The sequence below is a fragment of the Archocentrus centrarchus genome, chromosome 5 (assembly GCF_007364275.1).
Source record: "Archocentrus centrarchus isolate MPI-CPG fArcCen1 chromosome 5, fArcCen1, whole genome shotgun sequence".
NCBI classification, from domain to species: Eukaryota; Metazoa; Chordata; class Actinopteri; order Cichliformes; family Cichlidae; genus Archocentrus; species Archocentrus centrarchus.
This window is the reverse complement of record NC_044350.1, coordinates 22,379,905-22,406,382: the sequence shown is the minus strand read 5'-3', so window position 1 is coordinate 22,406,382 and position 26,478 is coordinate 22,379,905. Positions and strand designations below refer to the sequence as shown.

General features: G+C 41.5%; 3 protein-coding genes across 5 annotated transcripts; 2 read left to right on the top strand and 1 right to left on the bottom strand.

Annotated features, from left to right (window-relative positions):
• Positions 1-1,975: 1,975 nt before the first annotated feature.
• slc45a1 (solute carrier family 45 member 1) lies at positions 1,976-14,658 on the bottom strand. 3 transcript variants are annotated; one of them, XM_030729801.1, is made up of 10 exons: positions 14,517-14,658; positions 13,431-13,871; positions 13,223-13,315; positions 12,112-12,336; positions 11,095-11,987; positions 10,846-10,999; positions 10,550-10,726; positions 10,230-10,435; positions 8,633-8,858; positions 1,976-2,186 (listed from the first exon to the last, which is right to left on the bottom strand). In XM_030729801.1, exons 2-10 carry the CDS (start codon positions 13,849-13,851, stop codon positions 2,131-2,133), a joined length of 2,451 nt encoding a protein of 816 aa, XP_030585661.1. In that variant the 5' UTR covers positions 13,852-13,871; positions 14,517-14,658; the 3' UTR covers positions 1,976-2,130. The 3 variants fall into 3 exon arrangements, with proteins under 3 accessions (XP_030585661.1, XP_030585663.1, XP_030585662.1); XM_030729803.1 differs by lacking the exon at positions 1,976-2,186 and adding an exon at positions 6,724-7,432 and having other exon boundaries at positions 14,517-14,657; XM_030729802.1 differs by lacking the exon at positions 1,976-2,186 and having other exon boundaries at positions 6,724-8,858.
• Positions 3,710-6,412, top strand: LOC115780550 (prothymosin alpha-A). The gene is made up of 5 exons (XM_030729804.1): positions 3,710-3,916; positions 4,507-4,578; positions 5,007-5,070; positions 5,296-5,369; positions 5,476-6,412. The coding sequence occupies exons 1-5, from the start codon at positions 3,866-3,868 to the stop codon at positions 5,545-5,547; spliced, it is 333 nt and encodes a 110-aa protein (XP_030585664.1). The 5' UTR covers positions 3,710-3,865; the 3' UTR covers positions 5,548-6,412.
• A 2,061-nt stretch (positions 14,659-16,719) lies between the features above and the next one.
• On the top strand, positions 16,720-22,934 carry prxl2b (peroxiredoxin like 2B). Its single transcript, XM_030729848.1, has 7 exons — positions 16,720-16,937; positions 17,258-17,462; positions 17,713-17,764; positions 18,145-18,208; positions 18,280-18,355; positions 19,374-19,492; positions 22,762-22,934. Exons 1-7 carry the CDS (start codon positions 16,875-16,877, stop codon positions 22,786-22,788), a joined length of 606 nt encoding a protein of 201 aa, XP_030585708.1. The 5' UTR covers positions 16,720-16,874; the 3' UTR covers positions 22,789-22,934.
• The last annotated feature ends 3,544 nt before the right edge of the window (positions 22,935-26,478 follow it).

Here is a 26,478-nt window from a genome sequence, read left to right as displayed (position 1 = left end):
TTGAGCTACAGCTTGATCTTTTCTTTTACCTGCAGAAAGCACAGGCTGCCCATAGATAGATTTTTTTTTCTCTCTCTAGCATATTGGTGGCGCATGGAAACACGTTGAGGTAGGCAAAAGAAAAAAAAAAAAAAAAAAAAAGACAGGAAATGATCTCACAAACACTCCCCCTCTCTCTGATTGCTCCCATTTTCCAGTTGCAGAAACAGAGTGAGTAATGCCTTCTGCTGCTTTTCAGTCTGCTCCACTGTTCCTGCCATGGATTCACACTAGCTTCTCCACACACTGAGCTCATTACATTGTGGATTCTTGCTTCAGTGCTCTGGATACTCTACATGGCCATTCATTTCCTAAATCCGAGGACGCTGGTGTGATGCCTTTCTTTTGCAGCTTTTAACATCAATTTTCAACCGCATCGTAAAAACTAACACTCTGTGAACAGAGTCATCCGATCCTTTGTTTAATATTCATATCGCTTCAATGTCCATATTTCACGCATTAAATCAGCAACATCCATACAGTTAGCAGATAATGTTATAGGACAACAAACAAATAAAAAAACAAAAAACCTTACATGGAACAGAAAATAAATCTTTAACTAGCAAGCTTGTAGACTGAAACACAACCCTTTGATCTCTCCCTGTATAATTACACTCTTCATAATTGTGTTTCAGCCGAATGTGAGGTGAATGACAACACAAAGCCTGGAGGCTTCTTTAGAATCAGCGGTTTTAACGCTGGCATGCATGGAGATGATAACCGAGGCAGCCTCGGATTTGATTTTGGAAGGTCTTAAAATTAGAGGGTGAGGAAATAGTTGTGTTGAGATATTCTGCTAGGGTGTGTTGGGACAAGTTCAAGATACAAACATTAGAAAGACTTGTTTGAAATCCAAATGCAATTTAGATCTTATGTGAAGAACATGCAAATATGGTTTGTGAAAGTGGAAATGACACTGTTTTGCTAACTATAGTTAAATGTAATATGAAAATCAACTCTGAATGGGGTGGCGAAGACTGTTCAAGCCTCAAAGATGAGGTGAGAGTGTAATGGCACAAATATGTAGATTTTACCTGAGATAAAAATATTTCCCTTTGTATTCAACTGACAGTGAGGCAGTGACCAGATGCAGTCTTAAATTACAGACTTCAGGGCCCACAAAGGGGTGCGTTACCACTTCCTTTGGTTTAACTGTTCAATGAGCAACTGCAGTGATGGCAAAGAAAGTTCATCTCAGTGATGTTCTGAAGTACAGCAGAAATAGTTTGGTTTGAGACTTCACACAACCTTTTATCAACAAAACCAATATTTATTTTCTCAATCAAGATTAAATGGAATTACATGTTTAAATCTTGCATTATCTGTTGCACCTCAAATATAAATTGCAGACAATACTATGGGAGTATTTGATGCCAAACACTATCCTATCAATCATTTAAGAATAAAAAGGCACATAACTCAAGGGATGTCTACACATAACATTGACAGACAACTTGCCAAAGATGACACAGTTTGACAGACATAAAATTTTATTTTTTCACCCAAGCAATTGGCATGACATATCTTGGCATGGTGTGCATGGTGTGTGTATCTTAAAAAAAATAGAGGAAAGTGGAAGACAAAAGAAGAAGTGGCAAGCCCAAAAAGTTATGTACAGCAGATAAACTGTATCTGAAAGTCATGACCTTAAGAAATAGGAAAGAATCCAGCAAAGAACAGAGACAGGACCTGAGAGATGCATCTGGCCTTTCAGTTGATCCATCTACTGTTTGCCGAAACCTCATCCGAAATGGTCTCAGGGAAGGGTGGCTGTCAAGAAGCCATTCTTAAGGAAGGGAAACAGGGAGAAAAGGCTGAGGTATGCCAATTACACAAGAACTGGACTGAACATCAGTGGCAACGGTTCTTATGGAGTGATTACTCAAATTTTTAAATTTTTGTTTCAAATCATCGTCAATACGTACACAGGTCAGGAGAGAGGTACAACAGTGAGTGTCTACTGCCATCTGTAAAACACGGTAGATGCTCTGTCATGGTTTGGAGCTGCATTTCAGGCAGTGGTGTTGGAGAAAAGTACCATCAGATTTTGATCTAGCATTCCATCTAGAAAATGTCTGTTTGGCAACAGTTTCATTTTTCAGCATGACAATGATCCCAGACACACTGCCAATGGAGTAAAAGCATACCTGGACAGAAAAGCACACAATGGAACACTATCAGTCATGGATTGGCCTCCCTGGAGCCCAGACTTCAACATTATTGAAGCAGTGTTGGATCATCATGACAGAGAACAGAATAAAAGGCAGCCAACATCCAAAGAAGACATTTGAATGACCTTCAAGAACCCTAGAGAACTATTCTTGAAAACTACTTAAAGAAATTACAAGAAAGCTTGACTAACAGGAGAATAAAAGTGGTCAAACCAAATATTTACTTTCAAGCTTGTTAGAATTGTACAAACTCTGTTTCTGTTTCTACACCGTATTTCCACATATGTTTGCACATTTCATTAAATCGTTGCACCTATCTCTCATTTTCCTAGCAAAAAAATAAAGAAATGAGGGCTGGCTTAAGACTTTTGCACAGTATTGTATATTTTACTGTACTCACAGCAGGAATGGCATAGTTTTTCATTCATTGAATATATAGCTCATGTCACAGTGATTATAGTAATACTGTGCAAGATCAACCTCAGGTGTTTTGTACTTACCCACAAAATAGGAAGTTTTTTAACTGTAATAAAAGTTACAACTTAATGTGAGCTACAAAGGCTTTCACACAACCGTAGGCACATACCACACCCTATTACTTTCTTTAATAAGCTCACAAATTGCAAAGCAGAAAGTTTATTGTTTAACTGATGTCATTTCCCAATTTTGCATCAACTATAGACACAATATAGAAAGACTGCAGTTTGTAATTTTTATTTTAAAACTATTAATTTTTTTTTTCTGTTTTCAGTAAGGAAAAAAAATATAAATGTAGTTATCTGAGGATGAGATATCTAATCACAATTAAAGACAACAAAAAATTCAAAGTCCAGAATCACAGCAACTACCAAAATAATTAACAATTCATTTTAAGATGGATGTTGGACTCTCAGGTTGTGCGGGCATAGTGTTGCCCTTTAAATTATAGTTGGGTTGTTAATTAAGATGCGTGCTGAAGTTCTTCCTGCCTAGGTGAGACTGATCAGGTCTTGTAAAGTGAAAAAAAAAAGTGAAATGAAGAGCACACTCAAGCATGAGCACATTTCGTTAAAAATGTTAAATATAGAAAGGAGGAGTGGCCGTCTGCTTTCACCCCGTCACATTATTCCTTTTTGCATGTAATTTGAAACCCCATCTCTGCAGAGAAAGAGCGCTGAGACAAAAGATATTGCCCCAGGGTATTCCTGTGTGTGTATAAACTTTTACAATACATCTGCTTAAACGAATATTAACATATAGTATATCCTTATTGATTATTATAACTTTCACAACATGCATTGTTCATATTTCAGTTAAAAAACCAAACGCAAACTGAAGGGTAGTAGAAAAGAAAAAAGAATTATGGTGTAGTGCAGCGCTTTAAAAAAAATGTACCAATCAGGGGTGAGATAGTCCGGAGGTGGGCCTCGTTTATAGGATTGACAAGACATTTATCCAATCAAACACCCCGGTGGTCGGTCTTGCCCAATCAGGTGTAAGATGGAGCCGCTGTATCCAACGAGAGTGGATTTTCAACGAGCTCGAGAGAAAAGCGGAGAAGGGCAGACATCGTTTCTCTCTCAGCGTCTTTGGGCTGTTCACACGGAGGCAAAGAGACGAGAGATTTTTTTTTTCAACAGAAACATAATTATCTAAATTAATACATAAAATTAGCCATGGCCGATACAGCTGTTGACACAACCGCCTCTGCAGAGGTTACAGCCAAGGTGTGTTTCATTCAGGTTTTTCTTTTTTCGGTTGAACCGTCGTGTTGAAAGGTTTGAGGAACTTGTATAAGTTGTTACAGTATTTATGTTTCTTTAGGTAGTTGTGGTTGAACAAGTGAGTATTTCGACGGCAGTAGCAAACGTTATAATCAATGTTACTTCATGTAAGTTAAATCAGTAACTTGTCTTAAATTTCACTTGACAAAAGCCATACTTCGCGGAGGCGATTTATTTAGCAATTTTCAGCGTCGACGACTAATTGCTGTGACTGGAAACTGAAATGTGTGTGATGTGGTTTGACTTAAAAATGTCTCGTTAAGCAGACAAAGCGGTACATACGGTACAGCTGGTGGAGCGGAGCTACTGCTGTGGGCGGGAAGCCACTGCTGTGTTACTGCGCGGCATGTGGCGAAAACGACCAGCATTGCCGCGAAGTATTTCTAAAATAATACGCCGTGAATTCTGTTTTCACCGTATTTTATTTTCTTTAACCGAGCTTGCGATTAAAATCCGATGTGGGACTAACGTTTGGCACTTGGGAATTAACTCTTTTCTGAACTCAACGTTGATTAAAGGCTCTTATTTTGTAGGAGCTGAAAGAGAAGAAAGAAGCAGAAGTGGAGGAAAAGAGCGATAACGGGGACGCACCTGCAAATGGCACAGTAAGTTGGAGCCGAGAACCAGCCTCATGGCCTTTTGTCTTAGCGCCCCTCATCATGCAGGTGTCCCTGCACCCGCCTCCCCCCTCCTGTTCAGCTGCTCGCCACACTGTGCTTTGTTTGGGTTGTGAAATGGCAGATGTTCGCTACCAAGCCTCTGGACGTCTACATTGGGGTGTTTTTTTTTTTTGTTTTTTTTTTCTTGTCTGAGGTTTCCCAGAGCTTGGTAGCTAATCCTCTAGGGGTGTAATAACAGCTCACTACACATTGCCTTTTTAAGTATCCCCAACGGAGTCTGTACATGCAAGTCTCTGGGAGGATAATTTCAAATATGCTTGGATTCCTTGTTGTTCTGCAAATAATTTGTTTACATAATTGAAGCCCAGTCGTGGCATACCTTACTAGACTGACGTTTCCTCTTCTTTATTCAGAACGGTGCTGAACACAGTGACAAAGTGGAAGAAACCACAGAGGAGGAGCACAAGAATGGGGAAGGTAAGTTAATATGAAGTACCACTAGTGTTTTTTGAAAGCCTGGAAATGCAACCATGTGTAAATTGTCTGTAGATTCTTCTGATTTGCCTCATAAATGTTTGTCTTGTGTTGCCTTGACCTGAAAAATTTGCCACTGACTTAATACAAGTGAATCTTGATATATATACAAAAAAATACACTGGAAGTGAAGGCTGTAATTTCTGAAGTGACAAACTGTCCTTATAGGGAATGCAGAGGAGGCGCCCCCTGCTGAGGAGACTGATGCACAGCCTGCAAAGCGTGCAGCTGAGGAGGAGGAGGTGGGTTGTCACCAGGCTTAGGTGTACAATTTTTAATGCTTCTTGGCTAATCTTGTGTCTTGGCCTTTGCTAATGTGAGTTTTTTTTTGTTTTTTTTTCCCATCAGGAAACGGTGGAGACAAAAAAGCAGAAGACAGAGGAAAACGGGGATTCAAAAGAAGCAGAAGTGGAGGCTTAGGTCTCTGCCCTGCTACTTGTTTGCAGCACTGTCTTACCAGCCTGGTCAACATCGTGTTGTAGAGCTTGTGCTTTCTGTATCTTTGGAGAGAAATTTCTTTTTGTTTGCTCCCATGTTATCACATTGCACTGGAGTCTTGAAACATAGTGGCCCTGCATACTTTTTTTTTTTTTTTTTTTTATGAAATGTTATTTATTGGTCTTTAAAATGAGCTTTTTTTTTTTCCTACTTGTACAAATCGGGCCACGCCACAAGATCAATTGTTTTTCAATTTCCTGAGGTTTAATATCAGTATGTTAGAAGCACAAACTCTATTATGTCAGTGCTGACCAGATGATTCATACATACAGGCAGCTGCTCACCTCCAAGGCTCATGTTGACCTCTCAGATACACTTAAAGGACCAAAGATAAGTTTTAAGCAGGGGATAATGGACAGTTGTTAGCATTATTAGTTAAAAGGCGTAATATTTTGTGTTGAGCTGCTACTTAATCCTGAGCTGCCCTGTTAACATAGTAGATGGTGCAAATGAATTAAAGGGGCTCTGTCTTGCACCTCCAAGATTAGATTGTTTGACACCCCCTTCTTCCCCCCCCAACTCCCCAGTTCTGTGGAGGCAGGATTTTGCAATGTTAATTAACCCCTCTTAAATCTTAAAGCTTTGGTCATTTGTTCTGTATGCATTCCACGCAAGTTTGTACCATTTATACCTTGTTTCTCTTACATTTTCAATGAGTGTTACGTTATGGTTGGGTAGCTCAGTTTTGTGTACATGACTGCCTTTTGCAGAACCAGAATGACATTCGGTTACTTCAGCCACTGCTTTGTATATTCTGATTAACAAAATAAAATGTCTTTTTACTTAAGAATGTCTCATCTTTTTGTTACCTGTTAATAATCATCATCATTGCCTTTTTAAAAACCATGGTTTTATAAGTGGATGATGTCACTTGACCCATTTTTTCCTTAACATGGAAAATGGCTGGCTTAGATGCAGGAAGGAACAGGAATAATTTCACTTGGTAATGGAAAAGGGTGAACAGAATCAATGGATTACTTTCTTGTGCACACTCACTCCCCCATGTGGTGTACCTAAGAAATTCAGCTCTATTAAGGAAGCCACAACAGATGTGGCCTGCAACAAAATAATTGACACAGGAGTCAAACGTGGCAAAAATGATCATTTTAGTTTGAACTTAACCCTGAATTAAAGTAGCTTTTACAGTAACACTGCTAATACTGAGCAATAGGTGGTACCATGTAACACAAAAACTGTGTTTTATTTCTCTCTAAAGCAAGCTGCAACAGCATGAGCCGCACATTTACCGTTTCCTCAGAAACGTTAGCGTGACGTGCATCTGGTCAGTCCAGGAGGCTTTGATAGTAGGCAATTACAGACATTCTTCTGGGGCAAGAGCATGTTGAAACCAACACAAAAAGTTTTAGGTTTACCTCTTGTTTGAGGCCCTGAAATCAGGCTCGGTGCCCGTGTTGAGGCAGAACAGATAAAGCATACCGCTTTGCCATGGCACAGCAGATGTAAAAAGTTAACTGTACCGTTTTAGTGGTGAAGATGGCTTCTTGAGGATGAAAAAGGTGTGAGATTTAAAACTTCCAGCTAACAGAAAGTCATCACTATACTGCACTGATGGATTGAGCATAGTGGAGTGGAAGCCTACTACCTTAAGCATGCGCCCTAATGATGACGATAAGCACTTGCCGCTTCAGGCTCTATGAACCCCCACAGTCTTTTTTTTTTTTAAATGCTGTCCACCTTCAGGGTTACCCATAGTTCACATGAGTCTTCTCTCTCTTTTCTCTTCTTCTGTTTTGTTCGGTTTCCGACTGATTGCTGATTCACACCCCAGTTTCAACTTCTCCTCTTCCTGATAATGACAAGAATCACTGTCATTATTACAATGGCATGGCCAGGAGTAGGGTGACAGCTCACAGGGCTGTCCATGGCTTAGTGTGGGCCCAGACAAGAATTAGCCACCAGCACACATTTCTCTGTGTTTTTCTGTATGAGTATGCGTGTCTCATCCTATTCGACACGGCTCTGTGATGATTAAGTACTTAGTTGGCATTGTACTCATATTTGGGACTTGATTAAGGGTTACCCAGCACCAAACTGTGAAATTTGGGGATAGCACACTGGTTAAGTCTCATAATGACTGGATAGTGTTGAAAGTGTTATTTGTATTTGTTAAAATGTGGACAATATGAAGCCCTTCAAGACTGTGATTAGGGATAGTTCGGCTTCACGTGAATATTAAGTGTTTGCTAAATTATGCAATGAGAGCTCTTGAATTAATAAAGAGGAATGAACAGTGAGCGTGAATGGCTACTGGCAGCACATTCAATTAGTCCGAAAATCCTGCCTAAGGTGTAGTATGCTAACTCAGAGAAACAGGCAGGTAGACATTCCCTTGGCCATATGACCAAAACAAAACGTTAACACAAGGCTTTAAGAGATTACACTGCAGCTCATGCAGACGTTAGGCAACTGATAAAAGGAAGAAAAAGAGGGGAAAGCTGTGGTTAGCCTGCATATACTGGTAAACACTTCTATCCTAAAACACCAACAAATGAGCAAGAAAAATGATGCAAGAGTTTGACAGCAAAGAATCAGACACAAGAACAGCTTATCTATACTCACAGGAGTCACTCAGAGTCTCTCTCACACTCACACACACACACACATTCAAAGAGGTCATACATTCATTTGCAAAAGTTAGGAAAAATGCATGGGCACACACACTATATGAACACGCTGGTCATGTATACACATATTAGAGCGGTGGCCAATGTCTGTCTGTCTGTCTGTCTAGCTCTGAGAGGAGCAGTGCTGATTGATGTAAAGCAATATGTGAATCTGTGCTGTACAGTGTGCGGCAGGATTTACAGTGCGCCTGTCACTATCAGTGCTGTGAAGGTCAACACAGCAGACACTAAGAGGCAGTACCGTTGAGTGAGTGAGTGAGTGAGTGAGTGAGTGGGTGTGTGTATGAGGTAAAAATAAATTTATAAGAGGCTTTTCTAAATGTGCACCAATAGTGGCTGGGTCTCGCTTTCGGGGGGCTCACCCTCAGGGGGGGGCAGCTGGTACACCACGCAGAGAGAGGAGTACAGGCAGCCCACGAATGACATCAGGCTTGCAAAGTACATCACTCCCTGGGCCCCACCTACTAGGGAGGTCAGAGGTCCCATCGCCACAGAGACCAGGATCTGAGCCAGGAAGTACTGGCAGCTGAGCAGAGAGATGTCCACCCCCATCCCTCGTCTGGTCCCTTCCTCTGATGAGCCACAAAACTGAAAGACACAGTTGGTTTCATTACAATATATGAACAGTCAGTGTACTGCAAGTAAGTACTCAGCAAGTATGGTTGTTGTTGTTTCCCCTGTCAAAAGTGGCCACGGAAAACTATACCAAAGATAGCCAGAAGGTGACATTCTTTCCATGCACAATAGTGGACCGGTCAAAACCCCGCATACAAAGCAAGAAATGTGGGTTATATTATAGCAGTGGAGAAATCAAATGCACTTGTCTTTGTTTTTTTAATATAATGACATTTGATTGGCATCTAATTTGTTTATTAAATGACTATGAACACAGCTACAGAACATCCACTCAATGTACAAAGAGTAGAAACTGGTTTTTTTATATATATAAAAAGCCCTTTTAAGCCACTTAAGTTTACATCCAATGGTGAACTTCCAAATGGATTGATTTTCCACCCCCCCCCCCCCCCCCCCAAAAAGGACAAGTCATCCTTGTGTTGTATTTTTTTTTTTTTTACTTTCTTACTCTTTTGATCGAAAATGTTTTCATTGTTTCATTTTGATCTAATCTATGAAAGGATAATACAAAACAATTCTTGAACACAAACACACATTAGGAAGCCCAACAAGGACATTTGGGTGGCGTCTAGGAAAGATGTCGAGCACAGTGAGTACTATTTTTCAAGGCAGCTGATCTTTATTCAGCATTGAAATACTTGCTGGGTACAGCTGTAAGAGAAGACTTTGATAGTTTGCCTATTTGTTCTCTTTATATTTCTATATTAATTATGAAGCTACAGCCAGCACAAAGCTAGCTTTGTTTCGTAAGGAGTACTATAGGAATGAGTCCTAAAACCTGAAAATGGGCCTTGTGTACTTATAGGTCCCTTATCTCGACGTTAGATACTTTAGAAGCTTTAGAAGTACAAAATACATACCCAAATACTCCACTTTTGTCTGTACCAGAGAAGGTGTTTGCTAAAATCTGGATAAATGAAACTCCAAAAGTTAACTTCATCACAGGAAACACAGGCGCTTAGTGGGGCAATGAGTTTACAGCAAAATCTGTGCATTTTACGGCTTAAAAAAAAAAAATCAAAAACTTTACATGAATTGGGAAAGATGATCTCACTGAACAAAATTTGTGTTCATTTCCCAGAGAGCCTATTTTCTGCAGTAATCTAAAAGGCCTAAAGAAAGATTCAGTTAGCTTTTTGATTACTGAACCAGGGTGATGCTAATGTCTGGCAAAAAGCACCTAGAAAGCACTCTACTGCAAACAAACAAACAAACATGATATTGCTAAGGTTTATGTTCATACAGGAAAAATTTCATCCAGCAACTATGATTAGGTAATTGACGCACATAAATATATAAATATATATATATATAGAAACTGACCTGAGGGCTCTGGTAGTATTCACACAGCAAAGAGTAAGGCAGCGTACATAAAGAGGAGAAGAGCACTCCGTAGGTGACACAGAGAGAAAGTACCACGTAGAGGTTGGTGGATAGCGTGGCAAGACCTGTGCCCAAACCAAATGCCAAGTAGGCAAAAAAATATAGAGTGCGAAGAGAGAAACGTTCCTCCAGTTTCTCCAATATGGCTGCAAGTTGAAGGAGAAAAGAAGAGAGACTTCAATGTAAGACGAACCAGTGCACAAGTCCAACCAGGGCCAGAAATCACATTTGCCAAATGTAATACGAGTGTGAGTACTTACCTGAGTAGAAAGCAGCACTAAATGCATAGATGCACATGCCCCAGCAGCCCATGCTGACACCGGCATTGTAGCGTTGGTAAGCCTCAGAGTCGTGGGGTGCTTTGGGGTCTCCTTCAAACACAACCTCCCCCATGAAGTCAGTGTAGAAGAGCAGCATCCCTTCAAAGGACAGCCAGCCTACAGCACAGATGGAAGCAAACTCACATTTTAATTAAATTATTAAATGAAAAACACTTATTTTTAAGGTGAGATGGATGTTTCAAAAGAGCTACATTGAAATGTTTTTTTTTCCTCACCTAAAAAATGATTAGTGCATAAACTTCGCAGAGAAGGAGGCATTCTGTAGATGGCTATACACAGCAGCTTCATTGACATCTGGGATTCTCCAGTTTCCGCATTCTCACTTAGATCGCTCTCGTAGCGCACTCCATTGAGCAAAATGTTTGCAACCTTCATCGGAGAAAAAACACAGACATCATGTTTAAAAAAAAAAATCCTGGGGTGGCTGCTCACAAAACAGCTCAGGTTCAAAATATGTGTCTGACCTGCTGGCTGAAAGTCACTGTTCTCCTGCGTCCATTCTCCAGCCCAACAATCTGGGTCGCCGTGGGCTCTTCCATCAGTGCGAGACTCTGAGGTCGCTTCAGGATGCCAGCAGTAGAGCCCCGATGTGACCCCGCACCAGGCTGAGTCCCAGCTGTAACCTGAGATGCTCCGTGAGATTGTGCATCTCCAGCAGGCCCTTCTACATCCTGAGCATCCCCAGCTGGATGAGACACCACATCAGCCTGGGTCTGTCCTACAGGATGGTTCCCCGGTCCCTGCGTGGGATCATCAGGGGGAGGGGAGTCACCTGGAGGCAGGGGTACAGTGGTAGAGCTAGGGGGCAAAGCCTGGGGAGTCTGCTGACCTGTGTAGCAGTCTATGAGCACACTGTCAATGTATGAGGTTCCTAATGAAGAGGCAAACTCATTGATGCCAGTGAGAGAGCTGTCCCTGCTAATAAAGCTGCCATATTTTGGAGTGAGAGGACTTAAGGGTGATATGGGGCTATTGAGGCCAGCACAAAGACGCGCACTTGCACTGCAAGAATGGGCCAAGGGGTCAGGATTACATGGGTGAGACTTTGAGAAATTGTAGCTGTAGAGACCGTCCTCGTCTTCCTCATCTAGTCCCAGACCCGGACCAGGGGGAACAGGTGGAGAGGGAGGAAGAGGGAGGCTAGGGCTTTTCAGGCTGTTTTTGCTGGAGTTTTTGTTTGGCTGGCTCTTTGGTAAGGGCCGTTCAGGGATGCTCATTAGAGTCATGGTTGTAGCAATCACCAATGTGACACTTGTAAACAAGTATATGACCCGGAGTTGACCTCCCATTGACCTTCCAAACTGTGTCTGGTCCCAGTTGATGCCACCAACAATGTAGCCAAATCCGCCTCCTAGTCCTGGGAAGAAAATAAAAGCACAAAATCTTTCCATTAGCAGCTAAATTCTTCCTCTGTTGCTCCAAAATTCTAATGATATGTTATAGCTCCCTGGTTCCCTGCGACTACAAAAGTATTTTCTTACCTGCCAGTAACGCGTGAATGTTCAGTCCCCGATCTTGGTCCTCTGGGCTGCACACATCCATCATATAGGCATGGCTCGGGTTGTCAGCTGAATCAGCACTGAAGTCCATTAGAACCACACCACACACTGTCAGAACAATTCCCCACTTGTGATTTGATGCTGTGTCAGCCAGGACACTCCCAATGTCCCGTCCATTAAGCACCAGAGTAAGACCAATCAGTGCCCCTACAAAGCAGAACATGATAACTATGAACATGAGCACTGAAGTTAACCATAAATTTTCTGTTCCTTTTTTGTGAGCCAGATGAGGGTGGAAAGCCTGAACTTTTTTTTGGAGCTACATGTCATGAACTCCAGGTTTTCCATTTTTTAATGTAGTGCATAACAAATAGTTAGTACTACTGATATTTCTACTGACTCTGTATATAATATTTGGCCAATTAAATACCATCAAAATGATGTGGCTATAAGTCAAATATAAAATCTCAGAGTAAACTTGGAAAAGGGATAAATAGAATTTGGGAGAAAGGTGCACTTAGTGGGTTGACAAAGTGTAAAGTGTCATCAAACATGCTAGTGCTATAGTCCTGTCTCCTGTGGAGGAACTGGGTGCTAATGCTGCTCTCACTAGCTCATGGGTGGACTACAGTATAGTAGTAATGATAGTGGTAGGGCAGCAATGTGAACACTTCCAGATCAGGCACAGAGGGATGATGGCTGAGAAAAAAGATGCCTGATTCTGGATTGCATTCAACACAGAGACACAGCCTGTTATTGTACAGCCATCAGATCTGAACTGTCTGGGAGTTGGACTTCTGCTATTTACTTTTTCTCCAAAGAAACCCAGTGTATTTGAGATGTTGGATGTCATACTGCAAGTAGGTGGATAGGCCTGTGGCAAGTTTGTGTTTATGGCCTTGGTTATGATATGCTACTGTATTTTTTTGAACATTCTTCAAAAATAATAGAAATAAGAAACACATTATAAAGTACTTTGTAAAACCGCTAAGGTTTTAGGGAAATGATCATTTACCATTTGATCAACCCTGTCACTTAAGTGCACGTAAGTGCAATTAAAAAATCACTGTGGTACTCTTTTAACATGTCTTACCTATTGCCAAGGCAAAAATAAAGGGTCTTCTTCGCCCAAACCGGGATGTACAACGATCACTCCACGCTCCTATGAGAGGCTGAACAAGGAATCCTTCAAGTCAAAACAAAATATAAAGTGAAAATACATAAAAAAATAGAACTGCAAGCAATTATACTTCACATATCCCTGTACACCAGCTAGTCTTCTACTTCTGCTCCTTACTTACCAAGAATGGGGCTAATAAACCACACCAAGCTGTAGAATTGATCAGGTAGGCCCATCTGTAAAAGCACTGGAGTCACATAAGCCGTTTCCATGGCATAGCTGAATTCAATACCAAACAGGATGCAGCCATTGAAGAGCAGCTCCTGGAAGGTACGTCTCGGGGGAAGCTCACTGAGGTCCAGCTGGTCCAGGGGACAGGGTGTGTTGGGTGGCGGAGGAGGTGAAGGTCTTATCAGCTTCCTCCGCTTTGGCTGTCTTTGGAAGTTGTTGGCTCTGTGACTGAGGTGCCGAGTGGTGGATGTCGGGAAGCTGGCAGTTTTGGGGAGTGAACTTCTCCAGATACCTTCCTGAGCTGTGGATAACCTCCCTCCTGGACTGGCCAAGAGGGGGTCACTGGGGGTGCACATTCCTGGAGATGACATCTCTCTCAAGCCAGCAGCAGCTGGAATATATTAAAAGGTGATGCCAATGATGAGTTAAAACTCAGACATGCTTAAAAGTTTGTTTTGACTTGATTCAAGATCAGCACAGTAAGCAAGTAATTAAAGTGGTGCAGCTAATGGTTATGTAGTGCGACCAAAAGGACACTGCAGTCATGAGCAGACACCGTCGGTGGACACGATGCACTGCAACCAGTGCGCATGCTGTGCGCAAAGCCCATGTGCTCGGTGTGGCTGACTACAGCAGTGTACTATGCGGCAGCGCTCATGACGCCTGTTTCCATTTTAATTTTTCATGTAGGAAGCTCAGACAGGACACAATGGAAGCTCTGTGGGTGACAATGACGGCTTTCAGGACAATCATAAGGATAGCTATCATTACCGCTGATATTTAAAGCAAATGCATGACAAATAGCCTGCAGATCCTGTGCTGACACACAGTATTAGATCGATTATTTCCTTTTCTTCTTCTTTTTTTTTTTTTTTTTGGTTTTGATTTTTTTAAATGATCCTCGCTATTTTCTTCTGTTGACATCAGTCTCTTAAGGTGACGATCAGGCAATCGACCTACTGTGTAAGAGGATGCAACAATAAATAAATAAAAATTTAAAAAGCGTGCAAATTGAGACGTGAAAGAGGATAATTACCTTTTCGGGGCGGCTCGTCATTTATTGCGGCATACTGTGTAGGTAAACACAGCAACCTTTGTGATGTATAGAAACCGTAGTATGAATTACAGGAGTCATGATTGTTTTTTTGTTTTCCTTTGATGCAGTCATCCCCCCGCTCTCTCCTTCGTCCCTTCTCCTTCCCCCTCTCCTCATCTCCCCCTTCGCATCTTCCTCCCGGTCTCTCCCGTGACGTCACGCCCCTCCCTTCAACATCAGCACTGAGGACCCATCTATCTGCATATAGCACTCGACTCCAGTATGAGCCTACATATTTACTGTAATTAAGATTACACTTAATATTTCTGCTCCAGTACCCTTCAGGCTGAAATACTGCGCTTCATTTTATTTAAGAGCTTAAACTCACGGATCCACGGTATGACAGTTAATACAAAATGCAATGAACAAGCACATTTTGATTCATCACTTAAATATTGAAAGTTTTTAAAATATTCCAAATGCAGGTAAAGAGTTAAATAAGATGCAATCTTTTTTTTCTTTTTTTTTTAGTTTTAGTTTTGTAGGAATGGTAATGCACCATTTTTACAGGGTATTTGGGTACTGGCATCTTTGTTTAATTGTGCGTACTTAAATTACTGTTTTTTGTCTTTCCTGCTTTTAGCTGAAACGCTAAAAAGTTTTGTCAACTTTGACTGTGACTTTTCTGAGAAAGTAGCAGGAAATCCTGATTTAACACATATTAATGCAGACAGCTCTGTTTTTGAAGTAGCTGTATTTATCCTGAATGTGCTTACATACTTTTTATTTTATGTCTGTGCTGATTGTGCAGATGTTTCACTTTTTTTTTTTTTTTTTAGTTAAACATTCAAACCAGAGTAGCAGTGAAATGTTGTAAAATGGTAGTGTGTTGCTTCCTGTCCCTATAGCATCTATCAGCTCCCACAGGTATAGTATAGCACATCAGGGTGTGGCCCATTGTGTGCGCTGCCTCTTTACTATGGCATATTTATGAAGGCTACACATTGCTGCTGACTGGGTAATGTGTGTGACACACCCACCACATGAGAGAAAACCTAGGCTACATCAAAGCCTGCTGCCCTTTCAGACTGTGCCTCTAGAACACGTCCTTCAGTCCAGTCCAGAAAACATGCAACAATGCCCCCCACCCCCGTTTCTTTATGAATGAGACCCTGTTGGTACAGTTAGGCCCCTCATTGGCAGGGAGTGAGAGGACTGCATTGAAGGAAAGGTGAGACAGCTGTAGACCCTTTTTGCAGGAGATGTGATGAGCTGTCATAACAGGAAACCTCAGGTCAACTGTAGCTGGCCTAAAATATAGCGCAAAGGCACATGTTTTTGTATTATGGCATTTCAAAATGCCTGCTTTGCAAAACAATCCTTGTTCTGCATGAGCACACCCATCTGCGTGTGATTGTCAGCAGTAACAGAGGGAAATAACAGCAGATGGAAGTTTCAGGTCAGTGTGGCTGCAAACGTAAGGCAACTCTCCAATCAGCAGGTGCATGCTTTCTTTAACTGCTCCTTCAAGATTTCAGGAGTCAACCAGCAACTGTTGCCCTTTATTTTAAATGGCAGCATGAAAGATAGCACTGGTCCCTGTAGAAATACTAAAGTGGTTTTAGGGCCACCTCTGATAACAGGCTCATTATGTCTAATTGACTTGTAGTAGGTTAATCTGGCCTGCAGGATAGCCACCTTGGTACATGAGAGATGGAAACACCCCCTTAGGTATAGTGTATTAAATTTATTGTGGCTAAGGTTGATATATTTTAATGAAATGGTTTCTGTTTGGGGAAATGGATAGGTTCAAGTCTGTTTTATTCGTGTAACACCACTTCCCAGCAACAGTTGTCTCGAGGTGCTATATATCGTAAGGGAGGAAACAGAGGCTATGCAATAAAATCCCACCTTTGAGCTCACCTGTGTTGCACGTTATGCAACATATTATGAAAATTTTTTCACATATTTAGGCACCAGCTTGGGTTCAGTTTAAAATTACTCATCCTGAATAGTGTGCGCAAATATAAATCATAATAAAAGAGCAATGCTGTGTTCAGACCCCCCCCCCCCCCAAAAAAAAGAAAGAAAAAAAAACAAAAGGTGTGGCCATTGTAGTACTCTCTGCACGTGCTAAAAGCTACCCGTAGCTCGCCCGGTGATTGGCTGAGTTTTCAGTACCATGTGGATGTGATTGGAGGCTCAGTGTTCAGTAGGCGTATACGGATGCAGTTGTTTTGCAACTGGTTGTTCGGGTGTAAAAGAAGTCGTTACTGTAAAATTATTCACTCTTGAAGCGTCTTGCATTGATTTGTGAACGCGGTGGTATTTTGGAGTCTTTAAACCAACTCGGAGAAAATGGCAACAGTCGACCTCGCTAAAGTTGGAAAAAACTTACTGAAGAGCGGTGAAAGCGAGGAGGTGAGTTACATAGATGGGCGGCTGCTCGGGGAATCTGCTCAAAGTTACAGGCGTGAGCTTTATTTATTTATTTTGAATGTATTTGGTTTGCGTTTAAAACGCTCCTTTTTGAACGATGCTGTGATATCAAGTAGATGTTTTCCACATAGAGGCCCGTTTCCCAGCACTGAACCAGCTGCTGCCTAAATGAAGCCTCTGGGGTGACATAATGATGATCTTCACCTGTGACATAACACTGCACTGATTGAATCTACGTATAAGAGACTGGGCCAGTTTTACCATATGTTTACTGTGCGTGTTTCTGTTGGATTGTCTTTCAGAAAGTAGAGCTCCAGTCTCTGTGGCAGGACCAGCCGGTGGTCATTTTCTTCCTGCGCAGATTTGGCTGCCAGGTGTGTCGGTGGACGGCATCAGAGATCAGCAAACTGGAGCCAGACCTGAAGGCCAACGGGATGGCTCTAGTGGGAGTCGGACCAGAAGAATTTGGGCTGCAGGAGTTCAAGCAGGGAGGTTTTTTTAAAGGATGTAAGCAGCACTTTATCATCAGGTTTAAGTGGAAAATATCATCTATAAGCTGGTACACTAAAAATTTTATTTATAAAGTCCTAGTTTCAGAGTTTCCGTTGACTGTTTAAGTTTAAAACTGGACTTGTATAACAGATTGGGCTTGGCCTGCTGAGAGCATACATAGCTGTCTGCAACCAGTCCCGTTGTGTGTTTGTGAATAATAATTAATCATCTTTTTTTTTTTTTTTTTTTTTTTTTTTTTTTTTAGCCCTTTATGTGGATGAGCAAAAGAAATGTTACAAAGATCTGCACTTCAAACGGTGAGTGCCCTAAATGTATTTTTATTGCACATAGAACTGGTGCCCGAGTGCTGCAGTAGTTAGAGCAGTGTTGCTTCACAGCAAAAAGGTTCTGGGTTTTACCCTTCTGGTTGTCTGGGGCATTTATGTGTGGAGTTTGCATGTTCTCCCTGGATCTGCATGGGTTCTCCCACAATCCAAAGACAGTAACATTAGTTTAAATGGCTATTCTAAATTGGCCAGGCACCCTGGACAGGTGAATGTCAAGATGAATGGTTTGTATGCCTATATGGTAGCCCTGTGATGGACTGGTGAACTGTCCAGAGTGTACACAGTCAATTGGAAATGCCAGAATCTTGGGATGATCTCTTAGAGAACAACTGTATTCTTTTCCCATTCAGATACACTGCTTTAAGTGTGGTTCCTGCCGCGTTGGGGAAGAAAGTACGGGATGTAGCTGCAAAGGTAGATATATCTTATGCCAAAAGGTAATGACTCATTGACTTTTTCAAACTGATTGTCTCTGCTGTCTTCAGGCCAGTGCTGAAGGAATCCAGGGAAATTTCTCAGGAGATCTGCTCCAGAGTGGAGGCATGCTCATTGTGGCCAAAGGTACATTGGGTGTACGCAGGATGGTGGGGGGGGTGCAAGGGTCTCTTTTTAAGAAGATGTGTAAGTGAATGGAAAGGAATTGATGGTTTAAAACACTTTATAAATCAGGGAATTTCCTACATATTGAACTTGTGGCATGACACTAATACGGAAAAGGTCTGCTGTCATTTTCAGTCACATTTTCGTGGTGCGTCCTCTAGAGGGCAATACAGCATCACATTGTGGCAGTGCAATCATCAACTGCTGAACTACTCACCTCTGTCAGTATTCCCCAGGTCTACTGACTATTCTCACTTTTGTTTATTTGCCACACAGTTAGAAGGATTCAGTTTTTTTTTTTCTGGTGTTTGGTTTTTTTTTTTTCATTGTTTATAATATGTTAAAGTTAAATTCCCAGATATAATTCAGTATAAAGGAGAGAAAATGCTCACCAAATAAAAAGGCACAGTCTTAAACACTTTATAGGTAGGAAAACTAAGAATATGTTAAAGGTTTTAACAGTGAGTTATAACCAAAATTCAAAGGTTATTCACTCTAATCTTCCCTCTGTAGTGTGCTTATGCTTTGCTGCGGTGTGGTAGGGCAGCTTGTCGTTATGAAAAGGGCATCTGGTAGAGAAAGTAGGTAATAGGTCCCTTTGTCTGTTGTGTCTCCCAGTGTTAAAATCTTGGCTCAACCAACAGTCCTCGAGCACCTACACTCTTGAAGGTTTATTTCCAAATCTGAATATTTTTGGAAACAGTTTAGCTGGACACTAAACAGAAGCTTTGTGTTAAACCAAACTGCACTATACAGTACATGTTTGAAATACTCTTCTTTGTGTGCTGTGGCATTTTTTTTTTTTTTTTAGTTTTCATGTATTTTTCTTTTAATATAGGATCTCTAGTAAGAAAGCTGTTCTTTATGGTGCCATTTTTGGTTAACCAAAGCAAAATTCTGTTATTGTATTGTAATAAACAAAGCCAGCTGTAGTTTACATAATGACAGTATCTAAATCCTTTGTTTATGCACTGCAAAGGTGGAGAAAAGGTCCTACTACACTTTATCCAGGATTCACCAGGAGACTATGTACGTTTGGAGGATATTTCCAAGGCTTTGGGTTTCTCAGCCACAGTAGAAGCAGGAGAAAGGCCAGTGGTAAGGCATACCATACATGTCCATATTATAATTAATGCTACCAAGCGAGTTCAAGCTGTAAAGCAAAGGGTTAATTTTAATAGAGCCCAGAGGTTTCATGGTTTCTGTCTGTCTGTCTGTCTGTCTGTGTGTGTGTGTGTGTGTGTGTGTGTGTGTGTGTGTGTGTGTGTGTGTGTGTGTGTGTGTGTGTGTGTGTGTGTGTGTGTGTGTGTGAGAAAACACTGGACTGATCTAATCATCAGTTTGTTTCAGCAGACTCTGTTTTACGTCAGAAGAGACAAATGCATCAGAGTATCCTTTTCACAGGCAATTTCACACTTATTACAGCATCTTCATGGTCTGTCAGTGTCTGTGTCAAAGGCCCCGAAACCTTTTAAACTTGACTGATGATGATCTCTGTACTTGAAAACACAGCAGTTATTTTACAAATCCATATCATATCAGTGGTGTAGTGCAAGCTGAAAAGCTGGCCCTGACAGGAAAGCTCTGCAACATGAAGTATCCACTATATCATGGAGGGATTCATATTTTTAACAAGTCCTTGACCATTACTGTTATTATGTTTATAAGGAACGTCTTCGCACTTGACAAATGATCATTTAGTGACAGATCTTAACAAGAATTTTGATATGTTTATTTTGTTTTTCTCTGTCTGTGTGTGTGTGTCTGTCTATTTTGTGCATTATTCATACAGCCCAGTAGAAATCGGGCATATGTAGTAAGAGGACACAGGAATGACTTTCAGTACCGGCTGCCAGTTGAATCAGTGACTGTTTCTGTTGAGGGCATTGTTATCTCATGTGGATTACACCCTAATCATTTTGCCCTGTTTGCATCCTTTTTTTTTTTTTTTTTTAAATCCTCTGGTAGAAGTGACACAGAATTTTCTTACCCAATGTGCACAGTGGGATTTTAAGAAGCTGGAGAGTCAGTGTTGTCATGACAGTGTTATAAATTGGTTACCAATGGGAGACAAATGATAAACAGTCTGCACCTCTGTAAGAGCAGAGATTTTGGCAGTTTGCTGGTCTGGAGCATTCAAGTCACACAATGTCACAGTCTTCTCAGGAGTGAACATCCCAGCAAATTCACCCCAAGGATGACGTGAACAATGCTCAGAGAAACTGCAAAAAGCCCAAGAGCTACATCTCAGACTCTACAGGATTCGGTTAGCATGTTAAATGTTAAAGTTCGTGACAGCCCAATTAGATAAGACTGGACTACTATGACTAGTTTGGAAGGGTCGCCAGGAGAAACCCTCTTCTCTCTAAAAAGAACATGACAGCACAATTTAGATTTGCAAAGTACCAGCTGAACAAACCACAAGAATTCTCGAGTAATGTCCTTTGGGCATACAAGACTAAAGTTGAGGGTTTTGGCCATAATGCACAGCTCCACATTTGGTGAAAACCAAGCACAGCATATGATATGATTATTTGGGTTTGTTTTACAGCCACAGGCCCTGGGTACCTTTCAGTCATTGAGTCGACCATGAACATTTCTGTATGCAAAAGTATTCTAGAGTCAAGTGTGAGGCCATGTTTCTGACAACTAAAGCTTGGCTGAAATTGAGTCATGCAACAAGACAATGATCCCAAGCACAATGTCTCAAAGTTCTGACCTCAATCCGATTGAAATGCTGTGGTCGGACCTTAAGAAAGCTGTGCATGAACAAATACCTGCAACCCTCAATGAACTGAAGCACCATTGTGAAGAAGAGTGGCTCAAAATTCCTCCAGTTATGTGAGAGGCTCAAGTCATGCAGTCAGGACTGCAATATGAAGCTACAACTAGGCTATAATTGACTTAATGAAACACAAAGACTGGGAACAGCTAGCGTTATCCAAAGTTTAAAGCTTATCCACATTTGCATTGATTATTCTAAGGTGATATTTGTTGTCCTTTGACAGAACCAGGCTAATCACTGTAAGCTAACCAGCTGCTGGCTTTGGTCTTGTATATAATAAACACCCATCAGAGTAGCAGTATTCTTCACATGTAACCCTTGTTAACAAAGAATAACCTCAGTGTCAATGTGTCAAATTATTCTATTTTAACAATTTGTTTGCAAAATCAGAGTGCATATCTTTAGTTTTAGGGGTTTTTTTAAGGAAATGGAAGCACTTATGCGTCATATTTCTCTTATTCAGGCTATAAAAGGGTGTTTTTAAGGTTAATTAAGTGCAGCAGTTTATATAAAAGGAGGCACTACATAGATCTCAGACAAAGTGTAGTGATTTTTTTTTTTCTCTATTTTCTCAAGCTGATAAAAGTTCACGCCCCACACCTGTCAGTTTTTATCAGTCATTAACAACAAAAAAGCTGGACTTTAGTGAAGTAAAGGTCAGCACAATTACATCAGCAAACTCTTGTTTATTTCCTCAACAACTCTTTTCATTCAGCTTAGTTTCACCTCATATTTAACCCCAGTAATCCATGTCCCAGTTACCGTAGCCCTGTGCCCCACCAGTGTAGCCTAAAACACATTTTGAGAAGTGATTTAGAAAATCCATGTTGATTGCTGTATTGGTATAATGGACAATAACATAAAAACTCACTTTAAAAAAATGAGCTCTGATTTAAAAATATGTTGGTGTATTTATAAAAATAAATTGCCCACAGATCATGGGCCTAATACTTTGGGTCCTGTGGGGTCTGTCCTGTGATCGTCAGGGCTTTCGACATGCCCATCGAATCCAGCACATGCTCCTCAACTACTTTTCCCCCTAGCTCTATTGCTTGCTTCCCACAGAACCCACCATGTCAAAGCTATTGCACCATGTCCCCATGATCTCTGACGATCAGCCGATGTCATTTCCCCAACCCACAACAGAATAGACCTTGTTGTCTCTGAGGGGCCAAAATGTATCGGGAACGGGTACAAGTCACAAGCTATCCGATGTGAATGTTTGGTTTGGAAAGGCCCGAAAAATGTTTCGTTAAAAGGGCGAGGTCACAGGCTGATCTGGATAAAACCAAGACCACAAATACTGTTAGAAGTAATGTCTCTGTTCAAACCTTTCCATTTACTTTGGAAGCTCTTTTATCTGTGCCCAGGTTTGGGAGCTCTCAAACTAGATTTCCCACAAGAAAGGCCCATGTTTCAACTTTAGCAAACAATCTGAAGGGACAACAAACAAGACGTGATGTTTAGACAAACAAGGCTTCATCCACATTGACTGTGAACTGCTTCTGCTGCTGCTTGTGAGTGACTGAAGCTCATTATTTATTGTTGTTATTGTTTAATTTAACTTTGTCATCTCTTCCAGTGCAATGATGATGTTTGTACCCGATGATGACGGAGCTGCACATCTCAACTCTTTTGAAGATTCATGAAGTGGAATACAATTTAAAATGTTAAAATGAAGTATTAAATCACTATTAATAATCCTGTGACACAATTTTTTTTTTTACCTATTTAAAAAAAATCACTGCTCATTTATGGTACAAGTAGTGCTCTATTTGTCATTAGAGCACTCTAATTTTTGTTTTTATATTTAATTTGCATTAAATTGCATTTACATCACGGTAATTGTCTTTCATTTTTTTAATACCCAGTTTATGAAGTACATGTATTCCTTTGTATGTGTCTAACAATAACTGCTCAATAAAACAAACCTTTAGCTTCATTGGAAGACTTTCAGAATGGGTCAGGAGGTATTTGACTTCTTAATATCACAGATATCCCAGCTTTATGTAAAAAGAATTGTTTTCATTAATAATTCAAAACTCTGCAGTGTTGTTTTAGCTCACTGGGTACAGCAGACAACCCAAATGCTGTAAAGCTAATGTCAAATCCTGGGTTCAAATCAGTTTACTAGTTGTCTTCCCCCTGGTCCTTCTTGGAACAAAACCTGGTTCTCCAATGTTAAAGACAGCGTGACCAACTACAGTAAACAAATCTTTAAATAAAAAAAGTTTATTTTGAAGTTGATCCATATAGAGGAAGAGTGCATCACCAGGATTCAACTCTAAGCTCTTACAGGCAAAGAAATTTAACTACACTGCCTGGCCAAAAAAAAAGATTTAACTAAGCAAATAGGTACGAGCCTCCTATTGGATAATTACTGCATGGCAATTGTCTTTCAGCTGGCAACAAGTTATTTAACCCCAACTGGTGCAATGAGTTGCTTCTCATTTCTAAAACAACCATGTCGAAAGACATATCTCGTGGTCGTGGAAAAGATTTAAGTCTGAGAAGGGTCAAATCATTGGCATGCATCAAGCAGAGAAAACATCTAAGGAGATTGCAGAAACTACTAAAATTGGGTTAAGAACTGTCCAACACATTATTCAAAACTGGAAGGATAGTGGGGACCCATCGTCTTCGAGGAAGAAATGTGGCCTGGAAAAAAATCCTGAATGATCGTGATCGGTGATCACTTAAAAATTTGGTGAAATCAAATCGAAGAAAAACAACAGTAGCACTCAGGGCTATGTTTAATAGTTAAAGTAAGAGCATTTCCACACGCACAATGTGACGGGAACTCAGAGGATTGGGACTGAACAGCTGTCTAGCCTTAAGAAAACCACTAATCAGTGAGGCTAACTGGAAAAAAATGCTTCAATTTGCTAGGGAGCATAAAGATTGGACTCTGGAGCAATAGAAGAAGGTCATGTGGTCTGATAAGTCCAGATTTACCCTGTTCCAGAGTGATGGGTGCATCAAGGTAAGAAGAGAGGCAGGTGAAGTGATGCACCCATCATACCTAGTGCCTACTGTACAAGCCTGTGGGGGCAGTGCTATGATCTGGGGTTGCTGCAGTTGGTCAGGTCTAGGTTCAGCAACATTATGTGCTCAAAGAATGAGGTCAGCTGACTACCTGAATATGCTGAATGACCAGGTTATTCCATCAATGGATTTTTTTCTTCCCTGATGGCATGGGCATAATCCAAGATGACAATGCCAGGATTCATCGGGCTCGAATTGTGAAAGAGTAGTTCTGGGAGAATGAGACATCATTTTCACACATGGATTGGCCACCATAGAGTCCAGACCTCAACCCCACTGAGAATCTTTGGAATGCGTTGGAGAAGCCTTTGCGCAGTGGTCAGAATCTGCCATTATCACTGCAAGATCTTGGTGAAAAATTAATGCAACACTGGATGGAAATAAATCTTGTGACATTGCAGAAGCTTATCAAAACAATGCCACAGCAAATGCATGCCGTAATCAAAGGCGGTCCGACGAAATATTAGTGTGTGACCTTTTTTTTTGGTGGTGACTTTTTTTTTGGCCAGGCAGTGTATAATACAAAAGGACTGCAGGCCCAATCTACACTATATTGTCAAAAGTATTCACTCGTCTGCCTTCACACGCATATGAACTTCAGTGACATCCCATTCTTATTCCATTGAGTTTAGTATGATGTCAGCCCACTCTTTGCAGCTGTAACAGCTTCAAGTCTTCTAGGAAGGCTTTCCACAAGGTTTAGAAATGTGTGAAGGTCACATGCAGTTTGGAGGTCTGTAGTGGTTTACTCTGCACAAAGTTGGTGACTATGCACTATGCACCTCAGCATCCACTGACCCCACTCTGTAATATTACGTCACCTACCACTTTGTGGCTGAGTTGCTCTCATTCCCAATCACTTCTGCTTTGTTATAGTACCACTAACAGTTACCTGTGGAATATTTAGTATCAAGGAAATTTCACAACTGGACTTGTACAGGTGGCATCCTATCACACTGGAATTCACTGAGCTCCTGAGGGGGACTCATTCTTTCATAAATGTTTGTAGAAGCAGTCTACATGCCTGGGTGCTTGATTTATACACCCGTGGCCATGGAAGTGAGTGGAACACCTGAATTCAATGATTTGGATGGGTGAGTGAATGCTCTTGACAATGTAGTGTATGTATGTGTTTCATTGATGCATGGTCTTACTGCTCAGACATAGTTCAGGAATAACGCTGCTGTGTCTGCTGACACGGTGAGTAATTATAATAACTGGGTTTTAAACATAGCTTGCAAGAAACTGAACTGGACTTCTAGACCAGATTTATTGGTCAAGAAGTATTGGTGAACTTGTGAACAAGACCCCGAGATACTTAAACTCCTCCACTTGGGGCAAGAACTCGTTCCTGAGCCGGAGAGGGCACTCCACCTTTTTCCGGCTGAGGACCATGGCCTCAGACTTAGAGGTGCTGATTCTCATGCCAGCCGCTTCACACTCGGCTGCGAACCGTTCCACTGTGAGCGGGAGGCCACCCCCTGATGAAGCCAACAGAACCGCATCATCTGCAAAAAGCAAAGATGAGACTCTTAGGTCACCAAGGAAGAAGCCTTCCGCCACCTGGCTACGCCTAGAAATTCTGTCCATAAAAATTATGAACAGAATCGGTGACAAAGGGCAGCCCTGACAGAGTCCAACACCCACAGGAAACGAATCCGACTTATTACCGGCTATACGGACCAAGCTCTCACTGCGGTTGTACAAAGACTGAATGGCCCGCAACAACGGGCCAGACACCCCATACTCCCGCAGGACCTCCCAAAGGACACCCTGAGGGACACGGTCGAATGCCTTCTCCAAGTCCACAAAGCACATGTAGACTGGTTGGGCAAACTCCCACGCACACTCGAATATCCTTGAGAGGATAAAGAGCTGGTCCAGCGTTCCGCGACCAGGACGAAAACCGCATTGTTCCTCCTGGATCTGAGGTTTGATTAACGGACGGACCCTCCTCTCCAGCACCCTGGCATAGACCTTACCAGGGAGGCTGAGGAGTGTGATCCCCCGAAAGTTGGAGCACACCCTCCGGTCTCCCTTCTTAAAGATGGGGACCACCACCCCGGTCTGGCAATCCAACGGCACTGCCCCAGATCTCCACATGATGTTGCAGAGGTGTGTCAACCAAGACAGCCCTACAACATCCAGAGCCTTCAGGAACTCAGGGCGAATCTCGTCCACCCCGGGGGCCCTGCCACCAAGGAGTTGTTTAACTGCCTCAGTGACCTCACCCCCAGTGATGGTCAAGTCATCT

What these genes read in the sequence shown, in the direction of transcription:
- LOC115780550 (XM_030729804.1), top strand. Translation starts at nt 3,866, where the DNA reads ATGGCCGATACAGCTGTTGACACAACCGCCTCTGCAGAGGTTACAGCC. An exon ending in ACGCACCTGCAAATGGCACA is followed by an intron (nt 4,579 to 5,006) that starts GTAAGTTGGAGC and finishes TTCTTTATTCAG; the next exon opens with AACGGTGCTGAACACAGTGA. An exon ending in GTGCAGCTGAGGAGGAGGAG is followed by an intron (nt 5,370 to 5,475) that starts GTGGGTTGTCAC and finishes TTTTCCCATCAG; the next exon opens with GAAACGGTGGAGACAAAAAA.
- slc45a1 (XM_030729801.1), bottom strand. Translation starts at nt 13,851, where the DNA reads ATGTCATCTCCAGGAATGTGCACCCCCAGTGACCCCCTCTTGGCCAGT. An exon ending in CATTCACGCGTTACTGGCAG is followed by an intron (nt 11,988 to 12,111) that starts GTAAGAAAATAC and finishes TTTTCTTCCCAG; the next exon opens with GACTAGGAGGCGGATTTGGC. An exon ending in CCAGCTGCCCCCCCCTGAGG is followed by an intron (nt 2,187 to 8,632) that starts GTGAGCCCCCCG and finishes TTTTCTGTCCAG; the next exon opens with GTATGCTTTTACTCCATTGG.
- prxl2b (XM_030729848.1), top strand. Translation starts at nt 16,875, where the DNA reads ATGGCAACAGTCGACCTCGCTAAAGTTGGAAAAAACTTACTGAAGAGC. An exon ending in TACGGGATGTAGCTGCAAAG is followed by an intron (nt 18,209 to 18,279) that starts GTAGATATATCT and finishes TGCTGTCTTCAG; the next exon opens with GCCAGTGCTGAAGGAATCCA. An exon ending in AAGCAGGAGAAAGGCCAGTG is followed by an intron (nt 19,493 to 22,761) that starts GTAAGGCATACC and finishes CATCTCTTCCAG; the next exon opens with TGCAATGATGATGTTTGTAC.